General features: G+C 42.7%; 1 protein-coding gene across 2 annotated transcripts in view; it reads left to right on the forward strand.

The window, feature by feature from the left end:
- OLA1 (Obg like ATPase 1) overlaps nucleotides 1-25584 on the forward strand; it is a 188692-nt gene that overhangs the window by 16408 nt on the left and 146700 nt on the right. For both annotated transcript variants that reach the window (XM_054044102.1, XM_054044103.1), the window contains one exon: nucleotides 19219-19346. In XM_054044102.1, coding sequence (XP_053900077.1) covers nucleotides 19219-19346 — 128 coding nt within the window. The remainder of the gene's footprint in view (nucleotides 1-19218; nucleotides 19347-25584) is intronic.

Raw genomic sequence — 25584 nt, forward strand, 5'->3', positions numbered from 1 at the left:
CACTGATCTAGACCATCCCTCACAGGTGTTTATCTAACCTGCTTTTAAAAATCTCCATGATGGAGATTCCCCAACCTCCTTAGGTAATTTATTCCAGTGCTTAACCACTCTGACAGTTAGGAAGTTTTTCCTAATGTCCAACCTAAACTACCTTTGCTGCAATTTAAGCCCATTTCTTCTTGTCGTATCCTTGGAGGTTAAAAAGAAAAATTCTTCTCCCTCCTCCTTGTAACAACCTTTTATGTACTTGAAAACTGTTATATCCCCTCTTAATCTTCTCTTCTCCAGACTAAACAAACCCAATTTTTTTCAATCTTCCCTCATAGGTCATGTTTTCTAGACCTTTAATCATTTTTGTTGCTCTTCTCTGGACTCTCTCCAATTTGTCCACATCTTTCCTGAAATGTGGCACCCAGAACTGGACACAATACTCCAGTTGAGGCCTTTCTGTAGTACTCCTTCTTAGGCAGTCATTTCCCATTTTTTATGTGTGCAAGTGATTGTTCCTTCCTAAATGAAGTACTTTGCATTTATCCTCATCCTATTTACTTCAGACCATTTCTCCAGTCCAGGTCATTTTGAGTTTTAATGTTTTCCTCCAAAGCACTTGCAACCCCTCCCAGCTTGACATCGTCCACAAACTTTATAAGTGTACGCTCTATGCCATTATCTAAATCATTGATGAATATATATTGAACAGAACCAGAGTCAGAACTGATCCCTGCGGCACCCCACTTGTTTTGTCCTTCCAGCATGACTGAACCACTGATAACTACTCTCTGGGAATGGTTTTCCAACCAGTTTTGTAGTCCCTTTATAGTAGCTACATCTAGGTTGCATTTCCCTAGTTTGTTTATGAGAAGGTCATGCGAGACAGTATCAAAAGCTTTACTAAAGTCAAGATATATCACATCTTCCGCTTCCCTCCTATACATAATGCTTGTTACCCTGTCAAAGAAAGCTATCAGGTTGGCTTGACACAATTCGTTCTTGACAAATCCATGCTGACTGTTACTTATCACCTTATTATCTTCTAGATAGTTGCAAATTGATTGCTTAATTATTTGTTCCATTATCTTTCTGGGTAGAGAAGTTAAACTGACTGGTCTGTAATTTCCCGGGTTGTCCTTATTTCCTGTTTTATAGATTGGCACTGTTTGCCCTTTTCCAGTCTTCTGAAATTTCTCCCATCTTCCATGACTTTTCAAAGATAGTTGCTAATGGCTCAGATATCTCCTCAGTCAGCTCCTTGAGTATTCTAGGATGCATTTCGTCGGGCCCTGGTGACTTGAAGACATCTAATTTGTCCAAGTAATTTTTAACTTGTTCTTTTCCTATTTTAGCCTCTGATCCTACCTCATTTTCACTGGCATTCACTATTGTTAGATGTCCAATCACCACCAACCTTCCTGTTGGAAACTGAAACAAACAAAGTCATTAAGCACCTCTGCCACTTTCACTTTTTCTGTTATTCTCTTTCCTTCCCCCCCCCCCCTTGAGTAATGCAGCCACCCCGGGGGCTTTTTCATGCGGTCACAGCCCTTTGGGCAGTGACTGGGGGGCAAAGCAGTGTTAACAAACAAACAAATACCTTTTTTTCCACAGAAACAAACTTACTAGCTGGCAAGTCTTTAATAATCATAATTAATAATTGAAAAAAGGCAACCGAAAAAGCAGGAGAAATGACAACAAAAAAAGACAAGAACATGAAAAGCACATTATTTGTTTCTATTCTGTTTAGGTCCAGTAAAGAATAGAGACAAGTGTACATTATTATTATTATTATTATTATTTATTATTTTATTTTACTTTATTATTGAGTCTGCAATAAAGACCTACATAAATAAATTACAGTGATTTGGACATGTAGATGTGCATTTTTATTTGTTTTTCCTAAAGTTAATTAAGGCCAGGTCTACGCTGCACTTTCATAGTTACAACTTTTGTTGCTCAGAGGCGTAAACACCCCTCCTCCTGCTTTGGAACGACAAAAGTTTTAACAACGAAAAGCACCGGTGTGGACAGCGCTTTGTTGGCTGGAGACGCTCTCCCAGTGACTTAAGCTAATGCCTCTCGTTGGGGGTGATTTTATTTTCACTGGGAGAGCTCTCCCCCAGCAAAAAAGAGCGGCTGTGCTGTGCACCTTAAAATGGTGTGGTTGCAGTGGCACAGCCGCACCGTTGCAAAGTGCACAGTGTAGATATAGCTTAAGTATTTTAGGAAAAATTGTCAGAGCGGCCATGAAAAAATTTCTTGTGAGAATCCGTAGAGGGTGCTGTCCTGATGTGGTTGCAGGGTGGAGGAGGGAAAGTGCAGTCTCTTTTTCTTTGTGGAAGCAAGCCCAAATACATTAAAATAACTGGGAAGACAACTAAATAGAGTTCTGCAGTCTTCACAGTCATTCTTGGGAGCTGTCTTGGTATAAAGTGCTTCTGGTTGTTATGTGCTAAATACGGCATGCAGCTGCTGCTACCTATTCCATTGTTGGCTGCTACTCATCCTCTCTCCAGGTGGACTGCTGATAGGAAGCATGGCATAAGGCCAGAAATGCAGTGTAGGAAACATTTTGTTTGGAAAAAATCTTTATTGATGATTCAGAAATCTGTTTGTAGCATTACTGTCCAAAGAGTAACTATTATTTAAAAATAAATCTTTTAGCAAGGTCTCGTTTTTAAGGCTGAGTCAGTAACAGCACCAAATATCTTTATTTATAGTTCTCTATGGTTTTGCCAAACCTAGTTGTGGTGGGCACTTGGCTGATGCTAAATTCTCATAGGGAGAAGCTTAGCTTTTTAAAGCTTCCATTTTGAGTCACAGAAGGCAGATCATAAAATCATAGAATATCAGGGTTGGAAGGGACCTCCGGAGATCATCTAATCCAACCCCCTGCTCAAAGCAGGACAAATCCCCAGACAAGTGTGTGGTGGGTGTTTTTTGTTCTTTGTTTTGTTTTTGTTTTGTTTTTAACACACCCCAGTTCCCTAAATGGCCCCCTCAAGGATTGAGCTCACTGGGTTTAGCAGGCCAGTGCTCAAACCACTGAGCTATCCCTCCCAGATGTGAAGAGCTTTTAATTTGCTCATTATATGGATACAGTATACTTCACCTACAAAACTGAGCCCAACAAATACATTTACATGACAAATTTTTGAGGTCCTTGCGATGTCCAAAATCTGCTCTAGCTTTTCAGTGGTCATTATTTTAAAGTTTCCACTCAAACACAAACTAACTAAGCTTGGTTAAGAAGAAAAGTGTTGAAATGTCAAAGATATAAAGGCAGCAGCTGTCAAGTCAGTGAAGTCTGTTGGTGCCAGTTTGTTTGGCTTAATCAGAACAGAAGTGCAGGCACTCATGTATCTGAAAACTAAGTCAGGAAAAAGCCAAGTGGACTGCATTATATTTTCAAGCCTTTGGCAGGTGCTTAAAACACTCCAAAATTGCTACAGGAGCAGATCAGCTAATACTTTTGTGACTGACCTTAACGCAAAGAAAACAAACCATGTAAGTTCTGAGAGAGGGCAGCCTTTAAGAGGTACAGATGAAAGACAGACTAACTTTAAATTTGGATCAGTATAACAAAGCTGAAGTGTTGTTTATTGATCATTGCTTAAGAAAACTTGCACAGCTACCAGAAGAACATGAGTGCTATGCCTGATAAGTATAATTCTTTCCTATATCTGACAGGGACTGTGTTTATATATTGGTGTAAGGAAAATCATGCCATTTATTAACTTGAATATTTGCTTTACTTACTGCCCTCCAATGAGAGCATTAGTAGGCAACCCATGGCTATCTACTATTTAAAGAGGGGCTTCCTTCATCTTCTCTACCTCAGACAGAAACTTGTATGAACAGATGAACCTGGCACTGTGACCTGAAGATAAATAACTAATTTGAGCTCTGCCAGACAGATGCAGGAAGATTGGAGACTTCCTCCAGAATTAAAATCCGAGGATTTTTCAGCAAATGCGCCGGATATCAACTACTGTGATGGCTCATATATAGAGAATTAACCTCATGTTTGCAGGACCTTGGATCAAGTATCATTTAGTAGGCTAAAAAACAATGCCTTTAATTGCACTAGTAAGCAGATAGGAAATAAGTGCAAAGCCAAGGCATTAAGGAATCTACATTAATCAGCTTTATAAAGTGAAGCAGGTAGACTACTGGAAGCTTCAAATAGTCTAAACTGCAAGTGGTCTTCAGGGATAGCTTTATGTAGATTGGCATGCATAATCCTAAATACATTTGATAAAAGGGCATATTGCTGTGACCTGGTGCATCTCCAAGAAAAAAGGTTGCAATCACCGAACTAAGATCAGGTGTAAAAATATGCTTTTGGCTATTTCTGCAACCTGAGACGCCAGAAACACTTGTAAGGGACCATTGGGATGCAAACTTCTGTTTCAAATTGTGGGGTGTGTGCAAGCTCTCTCAAAAGAGGAAACAAATATAGCACCCACCAAACCCACTAGTATAATTTCTGTCTTGTATTTGAGCTAAATCCAAATATATTATGCAATCTCTTTTCTAAAGACTTTGCTACAAATGTGTAGCATCTTGTAGTACTGCATAGGCCATCTATGAAAACAACTTGAGAAATACGTTGTCAAACATGCTCAAGCAACATGAAACAGATGAAAGTATTGTGTGGCTGTATGTAGGGATTTAAGTCACAAGTGTGAATTCATAGAGGCGTTGCTTTCAGAGAAATTGTTACTTGTAGATAATCTCTTCTTCCAAGAGGGGTCAGATTAAGAGTTTTCAGGGGGAAGGGGAAGTGTAAGGTAGTACTTGTCCAAACTCTCTTCCCAAGACTAGATATGTACACTTGAAATGCTAAAAAGAGATGCTGCTCTGAGTTGTATGTGTGGCTGTTCAGAGTATGATCATGCATGATTGCTTGGTTCCACTGCATCCTTCAGGGTTGTCTACTTTGTTGGGGCAAGGGGAATAAATTGTGATATTCTCCCAAGACCACCTGTTCTTGATCTAAAAATGTGCTCTCATTCAGAGTAGCTCGTGCAGATCTTCATAGTATTCTTTCCTCTTCTTTCTTCCATGCTTTGAGCAGTGAAATACTTTAAATGTCAATATTGTTAATTATCATTACTATCATCTGAGTTAAGATCCATTGAGGTGAATGAGGCAGTTCTTTAAGCTGTAATTTTAGTCTCTCTGCAAATTCAGCAGACATTGTATCAGTTACGCTCTGTACACTCTTTGAAGATTGTCTTCACAACCATAGCAAACTAGAACCCCTTTTTTTAAATGAAAGTTGAAATTCTAGAGAACTAAAAAGCAGCTTGGCGGAGGTGCCAGTACATGCCATCATGCCAATTCAATGCTTTCAAAGATGAGATTTCAGTGTCAGTTGTGCTTTAATGATGTATATTACTGTAAACCTGCTATCACTTGGTACTTAGCATCTGAAAATAATATATCGCTTATACTCATAGAACTCATTCTTCAATTTATCAAGTTATTTCTAACTTTCAAATCAGTAGCGCATGCATGTGAATATTGTAAGCAAAATTGTGCATAAAATAGCTTAATATTAAAGTACAACAGATACTCAAAGGAAGAATGAATTTTGCTAATATAATTTTAGATTGGGTTATATGAAAAACACAAATTGTATACAGTGCTACTTAAGATATGAAAATAAAACAAAAATTTGTTAATTTGCTAATACTAGTCTAGAAAGGTGATCTTTCAGTTATAGGTTGAGATGGCATAACTACTGTTCTGAGGTGCCTCTCTCCAAAGGCAAACCAAAACCATCCGGCTAAATGTATAATATGTGAACTGCTGACAGTTTTAAAATACATGGGCCATCCTTAGTTTTTTCAGTTTTGAAAGATTTTGCTGATTTGTAATTCCTTTATACTTCCAATGGTATTTCCCCATTTTAACTGATACTAATCTTAAAAATGGAAGAAACTGTGAGATGCCTATATGCAGGGCTGGCTCCAGCATTTTTGCCGCCCCAAGCGGTGAGAGGAGAAAAAAAAGCCACAATTGGCGGCACTTTGGCGGCAGCTCTACCACCGCCGCTTCGTTCGGCAATTCGGCGGAAGGGCCTTCCCTCCGAGAGGGACTGAGGGACTTGCCACCGAAGACCTGAACATGCCGTCCCTTCTTTCCTTTGGCTGCACCAAGCACCTGCTTCCTTCGCTGGTACCTGGAGCCAGCCCTGCCTGTATGCACCATAAAGAAGGCAACTTCTCATGACTCAGATACTGGGCAATTATGAAAATTTAAGTTAGTTAAATTTGTGAGAGAAATGTAAAATCAGTGTTTTTTGAGACCGTATGTCATCATTCAATAACAATAAAAACAAGGGAACAGAGAAGGTTGCATATTCAGTATTAACATTGGCATTCCTGACGTGCATGCCTAACTGCAACCTGAATATCTTATTAATATTATTTTGCATTTAATCTGTGAATGACAGTGACTTTGTATATCAGTGTTGCAATGATACACCCCAGTCTATCACCTCCCTCAATCAGGTGGCTGTCATGCTGTCTGGAGTAGTTCACGACCATGAATGCCAACCTTAAGGCAGACTGTCAAAAAGCAGGAGACACACCCCAAACTGTTTGTATTTTCTTTAATTAGATTTTACTAACCCAGTAACAAATGTAAACTCCTGAAACAGTATGACACTGTTTGGAGTCAGACAGTTCCCTTGGGCACTCCTGCCACCCAGGTAAGCTGGACTTAGTGATAGTTGGTTGCCATACACCAAAGATGACAAAAGATTCAGGTTGCTTCCAGTCCCAACAGACCAATCACTTATCCTAGGTCAATTTGTACCTCAGATGTCATATTAAAGACAATGCTTGTAGCAAATCCTATAGTAAACTAAGGCTTTATTAACTAGGACAAAGAAATGAGAATTTATTTACAGATTAAAGCAGGTAAACACATATAAACAAATGAGTTACAGTCTATGGTTCAAAAAGGTGACAGAGTTGTAGTAATCTGTCAGCACCCAGGTTGACCCTGGGGATCTCTGCTTCTGTTTCATAGCTCCAACCCTGTCAGAGTCCAAACAGTAAAAGAGAGAGAAAAATTCTTGTTCACTGTCTTTATTTCCTTCTTCCAGAATTCAAACTAATGGGATAACCCTTTTGCATGTAGCCTGTGGAGGGTCAATTAGCAAAGTCTTTGTATCGTGATGTCCTACAGTTGGCCATTTAGTTTTGATACTCCTTCCTGATGGCAAGAGATGATTCCATCTGACAGGTTGACAGTTTCAGGGCAAACATTTTTTACAGTTATAAAGCAAAAACGTGCGTCTTTATCACATGCTGTATGGTAATATTTAAATGAGATTAATACATGCAGCAATTTACAAGCATTTCATAAAGTCTAAACACGTTGTTTAAAAATTCAGTACCCATCTTAATCATACTAAGGCACGTTGCTGGTTTGCAACAATGAATTTGTCAGTGCTTGGTTGAGGCCTAAAGCCTTGGCAAGAGCTGGCATCTCGTTTGCCAGCATCACAGTTGCACCTCCTGTTTCTGATAATACTACAGTTGGATTTAGTGGGACTGATAGTAAATGTTGACCTTCAGGCCTATAATCTGGAAATAGCATTTTTCCCTTCACAATTCTGGACATCTTTGCTCAGAGATTTTTCCTTTAGCAGTGTCTGTTCAGCCCATGCATGTGCTCTGTGCAACCTTGTGCTGCACACCGAGGGCATTTGGGACTTTTGTGTGTGAACTGCTCACAGTTCCTTCTACTGCCTTAGCCTCAGATGGAACACTAGTGTGTCCACCTTGTGTGTTCCTCTGGGCATTCTACAATTCTTTTAATTGGTTTAGTGTTTCTAGTTGGTGGTGGTTAGTACAGAATTAGAAAGGTTCTCCTCCCCCACCTTTTCTCGCCCCCCCCTTTTTTTTAAAATATCTTCCAGGGAGCCTGTTTTGCCTGACTGAGCATGCCTGGTTTGACTGAGAGGTTGGGGGTTCAGTTCCTTCCTCACCTCATCCTGCCAACCTTTTACCCACCTCCCACTTTTGAAGGCAGACTTTCCCATTTCCAACAGGCTTGACAGCATATTACAACAGACAAGTCCAGAATATCATAGCAATATGCTTAGCAGATGCTTCTTCGAGGGCTACAGATGGGAGTTGGACTCTAAATTATTTCACAGGATATTTCAAAGGTGGGGACTTCCAGAGGTGGACCTATTCTCCACATTCAGCAACAAGAAGCATCCCTGTTTGGCTCAAGAGGCGGCCTACGTCACCATTCTTTGGAGGATGCCTTTCTCCTTTCCTGAACAAAGGTCTTCTGTGCATTGCCTCCAACACTGCTAATACTAAGAGTGTTAAACAAGATCAGACAGGACAAGGCTAGGGTTATCCTTCTAGTACTGACCTGGCTGAGACAGGGTCGGTGTCCTAACCTGCTTCACCTGTGTCTCCAATGGCCATTTAAACTTCCAACCATCCTACATCTTCTCTCCCTGGATGCAGGTCCCATGCTTCATGCCAACCAAGGGCACTGAGCTTGGCTCTTAGATGGTTCATGGCATTAGAAGCCACCTGCTGGACAGGAGTACCACAGATATTACTATTCCCAGTAGAAGGGAATCAACTGGAATTACTTACATTCAGAAACAGAAAAGATTCAACCACTAGTGTCACCATCACCATCTTGTGGTTGAATCCTCTTCACTTTTAGCAGTCTTGGATTACCTGCTGAACTGGAAGAAATCAGGGTTGTCAGTTAGCTCTGTTAAAGTTCATCTAGTTGTGAGGTCAGCATTTCATCCCTCACTAAAAGGGTTTTCCAGATTTGCACACCTTATGCCCTCAAGATTTATTGAGGGTTTAGGGAACATCTGTCCCCAGGTTAAGGATCCTACTTTTACTTGGGATCTCAAACTGGTACTTAAATACCACATGGGACCTTCCATTTGAAGCTATGGCAACCTGCTCCTTGCTTCGCTTATCTGTGAAGATAGCCTTTCTAGTAGCATTACACCAGCCCACAAGGTTGGGATAATTGGGGGCCTTGATGGCGGACTCCCTCTGCCTAGCTCCCAGCCCTTTTATCAGGGTCAGCTGGACCCTGATTGGGTGTGGCCACACTTGTGGCAGCCTACCCAATCAGCCTCCCTTGGCTGCTTTTAGCCCCAATGTTGGTACAATCACTTCAGCTTCACTAATATAAGCAATGCGGAGAAATTCTTAGAACTGGGGTTAGCGGAGCTACTTGCATCTTAGAAAGCAACCAACATTTTTGTTCTGCTTTAGAGTATAGGTGAATTGACAGTAAGGAAGACAAGACCACTTACCAAAAAAGGAAGAAAGGAAAAGGAAAAACTGTATCTAAGGGCATCTTTAGACTACAAAGTTAAGTTCACATAAGGCAGCTTACGTGGACCTAACTATGTAAGCCTACACACTACAGTGTTCCTCCTGCTGCTTTAATTCGCCCACCACACCACCCTAGTAAATCCACCTTGACGAGAGGTGTAAGGCTTAGACTGATGTAGTTTGGGTGACGCAGTGTATACACGCTGCGTTACATGCATTGTCTGTTGGCTGTCAGGGTGGCTGACAGCTGGAGCAGTGAAATTGACAAGGTTATCAATTTCACTGCTGATAGGGCCCCTGTTTGGAAATGGGGTGGGTGGGTATTCCAGCTGTGAGCCCCAGCAGGTCAGTATTTTGTGATGCAGGGAGAGAGGCTGCAATGTGAAACAATACAGTTAGGAAGAATAGCATTGAGAGAGTAAGTGAAATCTTTCTAGCAATAAGAGGAACAAAGAAGGGAATGGGACATGGTAAATACACACATACCTATTTTTCAATTACATTAAATGTTATGTGTGTATCAAACAGAAAAAGTAACAATAACCTAAATTCCATTAATATTTTTTTAAAGAATAATACTAGTGAAATGCATAACAAAAAGACCTAAAAACCAGATACCAAATTTAAGAATAGTAATACTGCAGAGGAACTTGAAGGCCAAACTGTGACTGAATTTGTAGCCAAACTGAAGACTAACAGAGTGAGGGGAAAATAAATTCACACTCCCTCTGAAAATGGGAAAAGTGCATAGATCCCTTCAGTTGAAACCCCCAAAAAGGGGCAGACATGCCATAATTAATGCTAAGATTTCAGGATAAGGAAATAGCATGTTAGGGTCTATGGAAAGTTTACCTAGCATTGGAAGTCCTATATCTTACCAGACACAAGTTTTGAAAACAGTAAAGTGAAGAAGGGAATTTGGGGCCTGATCAAAAGTCCACTGACATGAGTGGGAGTCTTTCCATGGATTGCAGTAGACTTTGAATTAGGTCTCCAAAGAACTAATTATCAGGAAAAGGAAAGAAGCCTAAATTATTTTTTATTTTTTAGCGAAGCGCAGACTTCACCGTAACATCAAAACAGTTTTTCTTTTGAGTTGAGGAAGAGGCTGAGTGAAGATTGTGTCCACTGGATAATGGATCCTTTAACAAAATAAATAAAAATGTATGGAAGAACTTGATAAGCTCTTTGGGCATCCTGAGTATTTGTTGTTAAAATGCTTGAAGAGTTAAATACTTCTCTGTCCCTCTTGGTTTGGGAAAAAGAAGAGAGCACTGACTTAAACACCTATCTTTATTCTTCTGGAATACATCATTCACAACAATTTACTTCAGGAAAGATATTGGACTAACTTACAACAAGAGGGCAAAATATGTAGCAGGATGATGATTTAAAAATCTCCTATAAATGTTTTATCTTTCCATCTTAAGACTGAAGTTACCTATATGATGCAATAAATATAATTTAGTTTTTGTGATGCAGGGAGAGAGACTGCATTGTGAAACAATACAGTTAGGAAGAATAGCATTGAGAGAGTAAGTGAAATCTTTCTAGCAATAAGAGGAACAAAGAAGGGAATGGGACATGGTAAATACACACATACCTATTTTTCAATTACATTAAATATGTTATGTGTGTATCAAACAGAAAAAGCAACAATAACCTAAATTCCATTAATATTTTTTTAAAGAATAATACTAGTGAAATGCTGTGTGGGGAGTTTGGCAACTTGTTTGTGAAACATAAGGAATAAAGAAACCAGTGGGGAAAAAAGCTATGTTAAATCACTTTTATGAAGATGGTACCTTCCTACAGGAAATGCACCTTAAAAAAAGAACTGGTTGACACTAAACATGATGCTGAAATATATTTTTTCCAGCAGAAATATCAACTAATGCAAGGGGAATCTATGTATTAAAAACTGAAGCTAAAATCTGATTGTACATATTAAGGTAAAATAGTAATTGACAGTGGTTAATATTAGGTGGATCCACATTTGGGGCCCAATTTCTTTAAAGAATAAGTCCAAGAAGTTGCAAAGCCACTAACCCTATCTATCTAGAGAGAGACAACTATGTAAATATTATTCCCTTCATCATATATATTTCTGTAGGTTTGATTCAGTTCTTGTTTTCTAAATCATTGCTTTGGAAGATGCATGGGTGAGATCTTGGATATTCATCTGTCAGTTAATGTTCCAGTTACAGCACAGTGGAGAATAGGTAAAGGGATGAACTCTCAGAGAATATGGACTCCTCATAATGCATATTTCTCAAAAGACACAATTAAAATAATAAAAAGCAAAATTAAGCTTTTGGAAGAGGCTAATATGACTCCTAACTTATTGGTACTCCCATTAGTTAGTGTCAAATAGTTATATAAAGCCAAGTAGAAAAAATAAAAGTAGCTCGCATATTACTGTATTTGCCAATTATCAAACTTAAAAATACAAAAAAAGAATTCTCTTCACTTTGTTGATATTTTGTCTAGTAGTTTGTCCTTAGATAAGGTAGAAATATTAAAATTTACTAAAGCAAGAGCAAGTATATGAGGAAATAAAACAGGAAGGCTTCTTACTTGGCTTTTTAAAAGGAAGAAACTCAAAATGGAATTAATATTTTTGGATGAATCGGGGAAATGAACTACATCTGCAAATAAGATTTGGAACACTTTACTATATCCACATATGAATCCTATTATTTATAACAAATATAGAAGACTACTTAGCTAAGATAAACTTAGTAAAAGGAGAACATCAGAAGTTCCCAAAGCTTCAGGAAGCCAGCCCAGGACCAGAGGATATTTCATATCAAAAACCATCCCTCTCCTTCAAAATCCTGCAGCTGCATAATTGAGAAAAAGAGAACTTTCTTCTCATAAGTTCAGTTTAGTTGTAATTGGGTTTTTTTATTTTTTAACCAAAGATTCCACAGAAGATAGACTTTTCTCCTTTATTGAATTGGTATTATAAAACGTGCACAAGGCTTGATAAAATAACTACATTTATATTTTCAGTTCAGAGATACTATGCAACTGTAAGGAATATATTCAATAATATTTATAGAGCAACAAACACAATTTGAAAACTCAATCAGTGAACCCGTAAAAAAAACAAAACAACCCCCCCCCAGCTATTTGACTTCTAGATGATAAGGCCCTTGTCAGGGTGGAGTGGCATTTCCTTCCAACAGCACTGGAAATTTGGATTTTGTCTTATTCCTTAAAATGGCTATTGCTAGAACTGAAAGAAGTGTATCAGTTAGAAAGAGAGTTGGAGGGGAACGAGAGGGAGATTGAGCCCTGTTCTGTATTTACTGAGAATGAAGATGCCAGAGGTTGAAGAACTGGCTGTCCATTTGATGCAATAATCCCAATTTCAGAAGAAAGGTTGTTCATGAATAAGAATGAAGATCATGGCAAGATAGATAGAAAAAGGGTTAGAGCAATAACATCCCTGCTTGACACCATTACAGATGGTGAACAGGTTCGTCTCCAACTCATTACAGAGGATGTTGGTGGTCATCCCATCATGAAGTAGCCTGAGAACACAATGAACTTCAGTGGCCAACCGAACTTAGACATGACCTTCCATAACCCTTCACGATCGATGGAATCAAAAGCCTTAGATCAATTAATGCTATAAACTATGGCTGGTGGTGTTCTCTACACTGTTCCTGCCCATGTCTTATCTCAACCCTCCCCCAAGCACTTCATGGCTCCTTCCCTCAGTCTCAGACTCCTTGAATACCACAACGTAGTCTTCAATTCCATGTTCTTTGTACAAGTCCCAGTCTTTCCCAACCCCACTCCAATTCCTTGTCCAATCTGTCTTCCACCTGCTGGCTTCCTTTCCCACTACAGGGGCACAGCTATAGCACTGCATCTGTTCAGGTCACCAGGATGGTTATTACTGATCTTCAGTATGCTGATGACTGTGCTATCCTTGCGCACACAAAGGCTGACTTGCAATCCACCGTAGATCTTTTTTCAGGTGCCTGTCATAGCCTGGGACTTTCCTTCAACGTTGGGAAAACTAAGATGCTCCATCAGCCTGCCCCAGCACAAGTAGCTTCCGTTCTCCCACAAATTGTCATCGGTGGTGAGCCCCTGGAAAACCTTGAGCATTTATTTCCCTTACCTTGGTAGCCAGCTCTCCCAGACAGCCAATCTGGATGTGGAGATTGAACATAGGATCTGTTGTGCCTGTGCGTCCTTCAGAAAGTTGCGTTGTTCTAGCTTTATTGCTAGAGATTTGGGAATGGAAACTAAGATCCTGGTCTACAGTGCAGTAGTCATCCCCACTCTCCTTTATGGGTTTGGGACATGGGTGACATAGCGAAGTGATTTTAAACGCCTGGAGTGATAGTAGCGCTGCCTTAGGAAGATTCTCCATATCAGATAGGAAGACCATTGCACCAATGCCAGCTTTCTCTCTGCAGCTAACATCACCAGTGTTGAGGTGAAGATTATGAAACCTCAGTTTAGCTGAGCTGGTCATTGTGTGTCTGATCCTTGTCTTCCGAAGCAAGTTCTTTTTTCTTAATCATGGTAAGAGGACCTGCGGGGGACAGAGGAAATGCTACAAGGATTCCCTGAAAGTATATCTTAAGAAGTGGGACATTGATCCCACGAATTGGAAAGAGCTGGCTGGCAATAGACTTCAATGGCGTTTCATCATACATCAAGCTTCAGCCCGTTTTGAAGAGAATCACCTTGCTCAGGAGTGAGGCTGAGAAATGGCAGAGGAAGAAGGAAATTGTACAGCATCCTATCCAGCAGTAGTGCTCTCTTAAGCAATCACCATGTCAAAAACCTGTAGAGCACAGATTCAACGACTCCTCCATCATCCATGACTTTTCCCCTGGCAGACATTCTCCTTGTATTGAGGGATTGCTGCCACCACCAAACACTTACTGAAATCGACCTAGCTACGGGGCTCAGGAATTTTTCATACCACTGAATGCTGTAGTTAAGATGACCTAACTGCTGGTGTAGAAGTGGCTAGGTTGACTGAAGAGTTCTTCTGTTGACCTAGTTACCACCACTCAAGGAGGCTGTTGACATTAATGCAATACTCATTTGTGGAACATCAGGTGAATGCAAGGCATGAGACATGGTACATTGATGGGGAAAAAAATCCTTCTGTCGAATGTAGGAAGCACAGTCTGCCCAATGGCATTCCAGCAGCATAGACGCAGTGCTGCAGCTGTGCCCCTGTAATGGCTATATTATAGGCATGCCCTGATACTAGGTAGGCAAAGAGATGGGGAAAAGAGAGCCAGTAGGGGGATGACTGAGATTGGACAAGGAGTTGGAGTGGGGGTGAAAAAGACTGGGACTTGTACAGGGAGCCTGGAATGAAAGAATAGATTAGAGTATGCGAGGAGAGTGGGACTGAGAGGAGGAGCCGCAAAGTGATGGGGGGTGGGAGAGAATTGAGATAAGACTGGGGCAGGGACAGGCTAGAGGGGACAGAAGGAGAAAGGATTGGGTTTGTGGGGAGCAGGAGAAGGATCTGAGACCACTAGAACACACTCCTTTTGTGGAAGTTTGTGTTTCTGAATCCTAACATTTGTCTATTCTCAACAATCTTTGAAACCCAGTGGCAAAGTGTGTCTTATCCCACTGTTGTACCAAGTTGAAGATGACAGCCTGCTGCTATCAGTTACTTCATTAGGTCAGGTGGCAGAAGCCTATGCTGGGAATTTGCTTGTGATCCATATGGATGTTAGCATAATTCCTTATAATTTATGTTAAGATTTTGTCATGGTTATTTTTAGTAAAAGTCAAGGGCAATAAACAAAAATTCACAAGCCCGTGACATGTCTGTGACTTTTGCTGCTATGGCTCTGTGGTTCCCCCTGCCACCGTGGTGGCTGGGAGCTGTGTGGTTCCCCCTCTGTCATAGAATCATAGACTATCGGGGTTGGAAGGGACCTCAAGAGGTAATCTAGTCCTACCCCCTGCTGAAAGCAGGACCAATTCCCAACTAAATCATCCCAACCAGGGCTTTGTCAAGCCGGGCCTTAAAAACCTCCAAGGAAGGAGACTCCACCACTTCCCTAGGTAACGCATTCCAGTGCTTCACCATCCTCCTAGTGAAATAGTGTTTCCTAATATTCAGCCTGGCCCTCCCCCACTGCAACTTGAGACCATTGCTCCTTGTTCTGCCATCTGCTACCACTGAGAACAGCCGAGCTCCATCCTCTTTGGAACCCGCCTTCAGGTAGTTGAAGGCTGCTATCAATCCCGCCTCATTCTTCTCTTCTGGAGACTAAACAATCCCAGTTCCCTCAGCCTCTCCTCATAAGTCATGTGCTGCAGACCCCTAATCATTTTTGTTGCCCTCCGCTGGACTCTTTCCAATTTTTCTACATTCTCCTTGTAGTGTGGGGCCCAAAACTGGACACGGTATTCCAGATGAGGCCTCACCAATGTCAAAGGGGAATGATCCCGTTCCTCGATCTGCTGGCAATGCCCCTACTTATACAGCCCAAAATGCCGTTAGCCTTCTTGGCAACAAGAGCACACTGTTGACTCATATCCAGCTTCTCGTCCACTGTGACCCCTAGGTCCTTTTCTGCAGAACTGCTACCTAGCCATTCGGTCCCTAGTCTGTAGCAGTGCATGGGATTCTTCCGTCCTAAATGCAGGACTCTGCACTTGTCATTGTTGAACTTCATCAGGTGTTTTTTTGGCCCAATCCTCTAATTTGTCTAGGTCCCTCTGTATCCGATCTCTACCCTCTAGTGTATCTACCACGCCTCCTAGTTTAGTGTCATCTGCAAACTTGCTGAGAGTGCAGTCCACACCATCCTTCAGATCATTAATAAAGATATTAAACGAAACTGGCCCCAGGACCGACCCTTGGGGCACTCCGCTTGAAACCGGCTGCCAACTAGACATGGAGCCATTGCTCACTACCCGTTGAGCCTGACGATCTAGCCAGCTTTCTGTCCACCTTAAAGTCCATTCATCCAGCCCATACTTCTTTAACTTGGCGGCAAGAATGCTGTGGGAGACCATATCAAAAGCTTTGCTAAAGTCAAGGAATAACACATCCACTGCTTTCCCCTGATCCACAGAGCCAGTTATCTCATCATAGAAGGCAATTAGGTTAGTCAGGCACGACTTCCCCTTGGTGAATCCATGCTGACTGTTCCTGATCACTTTCCTCTCCTCTAAGTGTTTCATAATTGATTCCTTGAGGACCTGCTCCATGATTTTTCCAGGGACTGAGGTGAGTCTGACTGGCCTGTAGTTCCCCGGATCACCTGTCTGTGGTAGCTGGAAGCTGCAGGGGAGGGCCCCTCCCCCCATGGCGTCTGGGAGCTGCAGGGTGACCATATTTCCCAAAGAGAAAACAGGACACCCCGAGGCGTCCCCCTCCCCCGTCGCAAGGCTGTCGCCCATCACTGGAACCATGCAGGGAGCCCCCTGTTGCTGCTGTTGCCTGTCACTGGAACCCTGCTAGGGGCCCGCTGGCTGCCAGCTCCAGAGTCCCGCAGCCCCTGGGAATGAAGCAGAATGTCACGCAGGCCTCTCGAAGTCAGTTTCCCTGTCTTCCATGACCTCCGTGACATAAACGTAGCCTTGCTTGTAATGTAACGTTTTTTTCAGTTTGCTCCCTAAAAATGGGGTCCTGTTGGAGGAAAGAGAGTATGTGAGCATGTAATTAGAGAGTGCTTAGTAATGCATATGCAGAAGGGTCCCGAATTAATATTGCTCAACCAGCCTTAATTCTAGCATTTTCTAAATTTTGTTTGACTTTGAAACTTTAGATTCTTTTAACATTGTTTGGGTTTTTTTGTCCATGATATGGACCTCTAGGTCTGATTATGCTGTTAGTGTACTAGAGAATTCCCTTTTGCGTATGGGAATCCTAATCTGGTTGCTTAAATATGTTTTAACTTTTCATGCTGCTCGAACCCTACAAAGCAGACTTACGTGGGACAAAGGATCTGGTCTTAAATGCCTGACCTTATATATATTATGTCTGAGTAATAAGGTTTGTATGAGTTTGTTTTTCATGGAAAAAAAATCTGAAAGGTTATATAAACTTTGGGTTATATAACCCTGGGGGGAGGGATAGCTCAGTGGTTTGAGCATTGGCCTGCTAAACCCAGAATTGTGAACTCAATCCTTGAGGGGGCCATTTAGGGATCTGGGGCAAAAATCTGTCTGGGGATTGGTCCTGCTTTGATCAGGGGGTTAGACTAGATGACCTCCTGAGGTCCCTTCTAACCCTGATATTCTATGATAATGCCCTTCCCTGTCTTTAGATCAAGAGTGTATCTCTTTAGACAGTCAAGGATTCAAATTCTTGTAACATTATGTTCATGAAAGGTGACCAGAAGAGTGGAAAAAACAGATTTGTACATTTTTCTTTGTGTGTATAAAAAAGTTTGAAAAGCTTAAAATGCTTGTGTTTACCTTAGAAATATCAGGAATGTAAAGTTTTCTCTTCCCTGGTTTGCGAAAGGATTTGGGGAGTAAGATATGAATTAGGAGGGCTTTCCACCCTTAGTTGAAAGGGTGTGAATGCTGAATCCCTAACAAAATATTTTTTGTCCTTACAGTTTTAGGTGTTTCAGTACAGTTACTCCTCACTTAACATTGTACTTATGTTCCTGAAAAATGCGACTTTAAGTGAAACGATGTTAAGCAAATCCAATTTCCCCATAAGAATGAATGTAAATGGGGGGAGATTAGGTTCCAGGGAAATTTTTTTTTTTTTTTTTTGCCGTGCAGTACAGTACTATAGTTGGGAGGTATGCCCCCACCCCACACAGGCACAGTCCACTGGCACTGGAGGCAATGAGGCAGGCAAGGAGGCTGAAGGTGCTGTAGGCTAGGAGAAACACGTTGTGCAGCAGCAGAGGAAGCTTCCGCTACTCTGCAAGCATCAGGGGAGGGGGCTCAACCCTCGGCCCGCCCATGCCACCCCTTCCCCCCCAGCCCCCACCCTTAACCTGCCTCTTCTGCCTCCCTCCCCCTTTACTTTGCACGCCATGTACTCGCTCCTCCCTCCTGCCCGCGGCAATCAGCTGGCTTGCAGTGTTCAGGAGGCAGGGGGAGGAGCGAGAACTTGGCATGCAGGCTCCCCCCTCCTTTCCCTGCCTCTTGCCCACAGCAATCAGCTGGTTTGCGGCATTTGGGAGGCAAGGGAGGGAAGCGGAGCCCGCGCACTGAGTCCTCGCTCCTGCTCCCTCTTGAACGCTGCAAGCCAGCTGATTGCTGCAGGCAGAAGGTGGAAGGCACTGATCCGCGGGGTCTGCCGGCGAGCGGGAGGTGCTGGGGGGGCATAGGGGAGCTAAATGGGGGCTGCCAGCTGTGGACAAAGCAGGCAGCAAAACGATGTTATAGCGAAGCATTGCACAACTTTAAATGGAACATGTTCTGTAATTGAGCAGGGACGTAAGAGCGAAACAACGTTAAGCGAGAGGGGAGTTACTGTATTTAAAAATTGAAGGTTTTAATATTTAAAAAACAAGCCGGACTATTTAAAAAAGTTTGAATAAAAATTGCTTCTCTTAATCAAATGCAAGATTTTTCTGAGGTTAAACCTACTAGTTATCTATAGAGTTTATCAGGAAAAATAGTAGACAAGACTTGTATTTAAAGTGCATTCAGAAATTTGTGTCTCATTTTATATCTATATGATCTATAAAAATATACAAATCAGGCCACCTTTATACATCAAAAACAAGCAAAAGAGGACAAAAGACAACTGTTTCTTTTACAGACCTATTTTTAAAAAAGAAATAGAGCCCATATTAACCTCAGTACTTCGTAGTATTTTGGATTTCTTTTTGTGCTAAATAGTTTTAGTTGATATTGTTTAGTAATGAAACCTTTAACTTTTATCTTTCAGCAAGATCCCAGCCTTTCTGAACGTAGTGGATATTGCTGGTCTTGTGAAAGGAGCCCATGCTGGCCAGGGCCTAGGAAATGCCTTTTTGTCTCATATTAGCGCCTGTGATGGAATCTTTCATCTGATGCGTATGTAAATTTGTTAATTTATGTGAACTATTTAGCTTAAGAATAATATTGTAACGTTTTGTTGGACAAAAACTATACAATCAAGTAGAAAATGTCCATTTAAATGGGAACAAATTGCTTCAGTTATACAGCTGATGCTTATTGGGATTTTTTTTCATACATGATTTTGAGAATTCTCCCATTCTCAGATATGTCGTGACTTATTTACTCTTGGTGGCATTGTTTGGTGTTCCAACAAATGTAACCATGAACTGATTTTTTGGGTTTGCAGTAACTTTCTGTTTTTCTGGGGGAGGCTGAGAATGGAGGGATATCTTTAATTTCACAAACGAGGAATGAAAAGTGTTAATGGAAGGCTGAACAGTGTGAGGGGAACTTTGTGGTGGTATATAAACTGTAACAGGACTACTTCCATATCTGTTCTTTCTGATCTCTGAGTGCATCTCCTCCGCTCTTGGGACTCTCTCATTCATTTTACCTGGCACAGGGATGGAATTTCACTGTTCTCCCACTCTTAGCTAGGGACCATGGCTACAGTAGCTAGTGTATTAGCTGTTTTTACTCTGACTGAGTTTGGGCACCTGCAGTTTTTCTCTTTGGGAGTCTGTGGCCAGTGGGATATGGTGACAAAACAGCCTTCTTAAAGAAAAAGTATTGTTTATTTTGTAGCAGGAACAAATTTGTTACAGAAAAGGATTTTAAAACAGTCTACCTACATGTCTGTTTTACTTAGTCTGCCATACCATCATGTGACCTAGGCAGGCTTAGCTTCTCTAGACCCGCCCCCCTCACTTCCAGCAGGCTCGTGTGTCTGAGTGAGTCTTGTTTTCCCCTGTTGCTCTCCTGTGCATGTCTCTCTTTCTCTTTTAACCCTGGTATGGTTTCTTTGTTTTCCTGTGTTTGGTGGTTCCTGGTCATTCCTGGCCAAAAGGAGATTTGTGGGTTATCCGGAGATGGAGGCAGAATCATCAAAGCTAGTAGTTCTTATTTTGTCCCTTAACTCTTAAGCACTTGCTGAGAGGTGATTGCCTGGAGCCATTCTTCTTCCTGCCTGTATTTGAGATGGGTCCCTATTGAGTTAAAACTAGTATATACATACGGTCAATACCATCCAAATAGTCAGACCAGTGTTCAGTATTCATAAATTTGCAGGGCAGCTCCTCTCCTTCACATAGACTTTACAGAGTATTATGAATCCATTGCCAGTGACTTTGGGAAGGAGATAATTTCAGGTTCAAAACCCAAGTCAAGTCCACGATTCAATAGAATGCTTTGAATCTGGACACTCAGCTGTTGGAGATAGGACCTGTTAGCGAACAGGATTCCATATAGTAGATAGATGCACATACAGTAACTATATATTTCAGGGAGATCAGTCACTAAAATATTCTGGCAAACATGGACACTCAGGCATGTATCAATGTGGTAAGTTAAATTCTTGGTTTATGGAAAATTGAAACTTTGTAAATAAAATAAAGCCATTTTCAATTAAGGCATTTTTGACAGACTTTTTCTAAGCAGGTAGAAAACAATGGGCTAGTAATTGTAGCTTTGTGAATGTCACTGTGACTCTCACCATAGAAGCACATGTGTCTTGTGTGCAATCTCGGAATATTTTGAATAGCACTGTCTGTCAGAGCCACACGTGTGCCTTCTGCTGCCTTATGCTCCAGTGTGGGGGGAGAAAAAGGTAGAATTGGTATGAGCCTCTCTGTTTCCTCTTATGATCCAGGACATTGAGATGGAACCTGGACTGTATTCAACTTGCTTTTAATTCTGAGCTTCAGATCTCTAACCTGTGAAGAAACTTCTCTTCACGCCCTCTTTAATATCATTTTTGTTAAAAACTTTTTAGTTGAGTGCTTCCCCATCACCCAAAAGGAAATGGACAGTCATGGGGAGACCCGTATACACTTCCTTGTACGGTGGGGTAAAGTGCCAGTCATTACTAATGTCAGACTCTAAACCCAGTGGGTTTAAACCCTGCCTTTCCTGTGCTGGTCTCATGCCCTTAATCGATGGACAAGGCAGATGTCTTTTCTGCCTCAGGGAAGGAAATATCCCTGACAGGTGTTCCATCTGGTGTTCACTCTTGTCTTGTACCCGAAAATGTCAAGAGTTGACACTCAAACTACTTCTTTTGGAGCAATCCACAAAGGTAGCATTTGATCCCAGAGAAGCAGACATCCTCCAAACTGGAGCCAAGGAGACTGTCATTAGCAAGTATCCTAGTTGTGAGGCAGCATACCTCTGGCTCCAGCAAGGAGAAGAAAACAAAGAGTGCCAATACTCTCTGCACCAGCATTGTCTGTGCTGACTGTGTCAACAAAGGTACTGAAGACCTTGGCAAAAATTGCTTTGGCACCAACTCCTGGGCAGCGAGACCAGGTGTCATTCTCTTTGGGTGTCAAATGATACTCTCACACAAAGTGCAAACAGCTTGGAGTGGTCCATACTACTCTCCTGCAAGAAGGACTTGATATCATTGAGGACTTAAGAGAGCTTATATCAGAGAGTCTCAAGGGGTGACAGCAAGGCACCAGCAGTGAAAAAGATAAGAGAGCTTGTGGCACTGGTGCTGATGGAATCAACTGAGGAGCCACCTTCACTCCTTTTGTAACTGGAACCAGCTACAGCAGTATCAGTGCCAGAACCGCATCCAATGGCACTATCATTTCTAGAGATGTATTTCTTCTAGCTGTTGCTGGGCCACTTCTCCCTTACTTCGAGCAGGAACTGTCTCACGAGAGACAGGAGACATACCTGAAAAATATTCTGAAAACACCCTGTATTAAGCTCCTATTCATGACTGGCCAATACCAATATAATTTGTCTACATGGCTATACTGGCCTTACTGGCGCTTGCCTTCTCAAAGGTTCCAGAGCAGAGCCCCATTACGTCTTTCAACAAAGAGGAGGCACCTGGCGAGCTTATATTGGAACCAGAGGAGCTCCCTTGTGAAGGAACAGTCATAGCTTGGGAGACGCATCAACTTCCCTCCCTGCCTAAAGAATCCTCCTTATCCCCAATATCGGCCATGAGTGATTTTGGGGCATATCAATAACTGCTCTTGGGGGTAGTTGAAACTTTGGACAAAGGTGATCCTAGAAAATATGCACAAGCTGTAAGATCTCCTCAGCTTCTCAATAATTGCCCAATCAATGAGGAGACACTGGACCCTGCAAAGGGTCTATGGTGCATCCTGGCCTTACCACCTCCGGCTTTGAAGTGAGTGGAAAAGTGTTACCAAGTCTCACCTAAAGGCTTTTGAGCAGTTCTCTGTGCATCTGACAGCCGGGTCCCTTGTCATATCTGTGGTCCAAGAAAAGGCCAGAGCCACCAAAAGGACAAGAACACCAAGAAGATGGGCTTCTTTGGCAGGGTTTCCAGTTCTGCATCACAAACTACTAGGCCCTTTCATGAAGTACAATTTCCTAATGTGGGAAAGGATGACTCCCTTTCACTCTTGACTTCTGCAGGCATGCAGGGAGAATCTGAGACACCTCAAGGTAAGGCAGATGGTAGCCAGAACAGTGCGACAAGTTGCAATGGACATGTCTGACACAGCTGCGCAATCCAAGGCGATAGTGATCACAATGTGCTGGGCCTCCTGATTACACACAGCCAAAAGAGGTCCAAGCAACAATTGAGGATCTACTCTATGAGGGTAAAGTGCCTGAATGGATGAGGCACTCTATATTCCCTTAAGGATTTGAGGATGACACTGAGATCTCAGGGAATTTTATGCTCCAGTGCCATACCCTAGCACCTTCTGGTATCTGCTACCTCAAAGACCAAGAACACTCTGGTTTCCAACCAGAATATCTGCTGAAAAAGACCACGCTTTTACAGTTTCAGGGTAACTGCACCTCTAATCTCCCTCTGTGGTCCTTTTTGAGGAATGCCTGCTCACTTCTCAGACCTCTAGCTTTCACCTCTTTCTGGGCAAGGACTTGCATCCTACCCCTTCTGACTGGGAGTTTTATGCTGCAGTCCCTCCGCACGTCACTGTGATTATCCCAAGCAGGTCTGATAAAAGTCCAGCCTCTGGTCCTTAGTTTCTCTCTAATGACAATGCTAGTGTTTACTAGTGACCACACAGATTTTCCAGACCAGAATATGTTTGTTTACAGATAAGAAGCATACAGACAAAACACATTCAAGTGCATGTCTTCATAATGAACACCAATAAAAGTTTATTGGTTTCCCTTGGTAAGGATAATTCACCTGGGAGTGGAAATTGCTATTTCTGTGGCAAAGGTCTAACTGTCACTGGACAGATTCCATGAGAACCTGATGTCCAGGTTGGTAAGGTTTACAAGGCCACTCTGTGTCTACAGCTACTGGGCTTCCTGTTTTTTTGTATAGGAATCATCCCATGGCAAGGCCTCATATCAGGTGTCTCTAAGCCTTTCTCTTAAAAGTGTGGAAACATTCACTGCAAGGCATGCAAGATCAGGTACTGATTCCATACCAGTGCCGAACCCTCTAAAATGGTGGACAATTCCAGAGATCATTCACAGGGGTTTTTCCATATGCCTTCCAGGCCCATGGGTACTCACAATTGATGCCAGTCTGTGGGAGAGGGGGGTGCATCTGGGGCACAAGAGAATGCAAGGTATCTGGAACTCCAGGGAAAGGAACCAGAATATCAACCTGTTGGTCTAGACCAGAGGTGAGCAAAGTTCAGCCCGTCGGACCATTTAATCCAGCTCTTGAGCTCCCGCTGGGGAGTGGGGTTGGGAGCTTTCTCCGCTCTGGTGTTCCAGCTAAGGAGCGGGGTCAGGGGCTTGCCTTGCTCTACTCCATGTGGCTCCAGTAAGCAGGAGCAGCCAGAGGGCTCCGCATGCTGCCCCTGCTCCAAGTGCCAGCTCTGCACCAGAAATCGTGGCCAATGGGAGCTGCGGGGGCGGTGCCTGTGGATGGGGCAGCGCACAGAGCAGTGTGGCCTCGCCTCTGGAGGGGGGATGGGCCACTGTTTCCAGGAGCCGCTTCAGGTAAGTGCCGCCCATATCCTGCACCCCTGAGCCCCCCCTCCCGCCCCAGCCCTGATTGCCCTTCAATTCTTTTGATCCCAGCCCAGAGCACCGTCCTGCATCCCAAACTCCTCATCCCCAGCCTTACCCCCCATGCACCCCAATCCCCTGCCCCAGCTGAGAGCCCCCTCCCACCCTCCAACCCCTTCCATTCCACCCTGGAGCACCCTCCGGCATCCCAAACCCTCATCTCTAGCCCCACCCTAGTCTGCACCCCCAGCAGGAGCCCTCATCCCCTGGGCACCCCAATCCCCTGCCCAAGCCAGACCTCCATACAATTTCCATACCGGGATAGGGCCCTCATGCCAAAAAGTATGCCTGCCGCTGGCCTCGACTGACAGCTCTGAGCTCATACTAAGGTTCCAGTTACCTAGAGGGGGATTATGTTCTGGAGCAGTTGGACAACTCAATCACTGTGGCCTGTATGAACAAATACGGGGGAACAGGGAGAGTAACTCTACGTGCAAAAGCAATGGAAGTAATGGAATAGGTATAAAAGAACTGAAAAGGCAGTCTGGCTCAGCAGATGCACAGACAACTCAGAGTGGTGCCTAAATCAGGAAGTCTTCACTCTGATCTCACAGGCATTCAGCCTCTTGGTAGTTGACCTGTTTGCCAGTCACAAGAACACAAAGCGGTTAAAGTACTTCAGGGATGCAGATCCCAGGGCTCTGGAGACTGATGCTTTTTCACACAGATGGCCACAAGCCTTCCTTTATGCATTCCCTCCCTTTCCACTTTTAGAAAAGGGGGGTCCAGAGTATAAGGCATGAAGAAGCAAAGTGATAGTACTAGCTCTGCATTGGCCAAAGAGACCATGGCTCTCTGATCTGATAGAATTGAAATTAGAATTACCATTGAGACCAGACATCCTTTACCAAGGCCCTTTCTCTGTCCTGACCCAGATTGTCTGACAGTCTGGCTATTAAGAGGGAAGTGTTAGCTGCATTTGATCTATCCTCCAAAGTGATCAGACTCTCTTCTCCTTCAGGAGAACTTGCACACTAAAGGCCTGCTACGTCATAGAATATTAGGGTTGGAAGAGACCTCAGGAGGTCATCTAGTCCAATACCCTGCTCAAAGCAGGATCAACACCAACTAAATCATCCCAGCCAGGGCTTTGTCAAGCTGGGCCTTAAAAACCTCTAAGGGTGGAGATTCCACAACCTCCCTAGTTAACCCATTCCAGTGCTTCACCACC

This window comes from Malaclemys terrapin, chromosome 11, assembly GCF_027887155.1.
Source record: "Malaclemys terrapin pileata isolate rMalTer1 chromosome 11, rMalTer1.hap1, whole genome shotgun sequence".
Lineage (NCBI taxonomy): Eukaryota > Metazoa > Chordata > Testudines > Emydidae > Malaclemys > Malaclemys terrapin.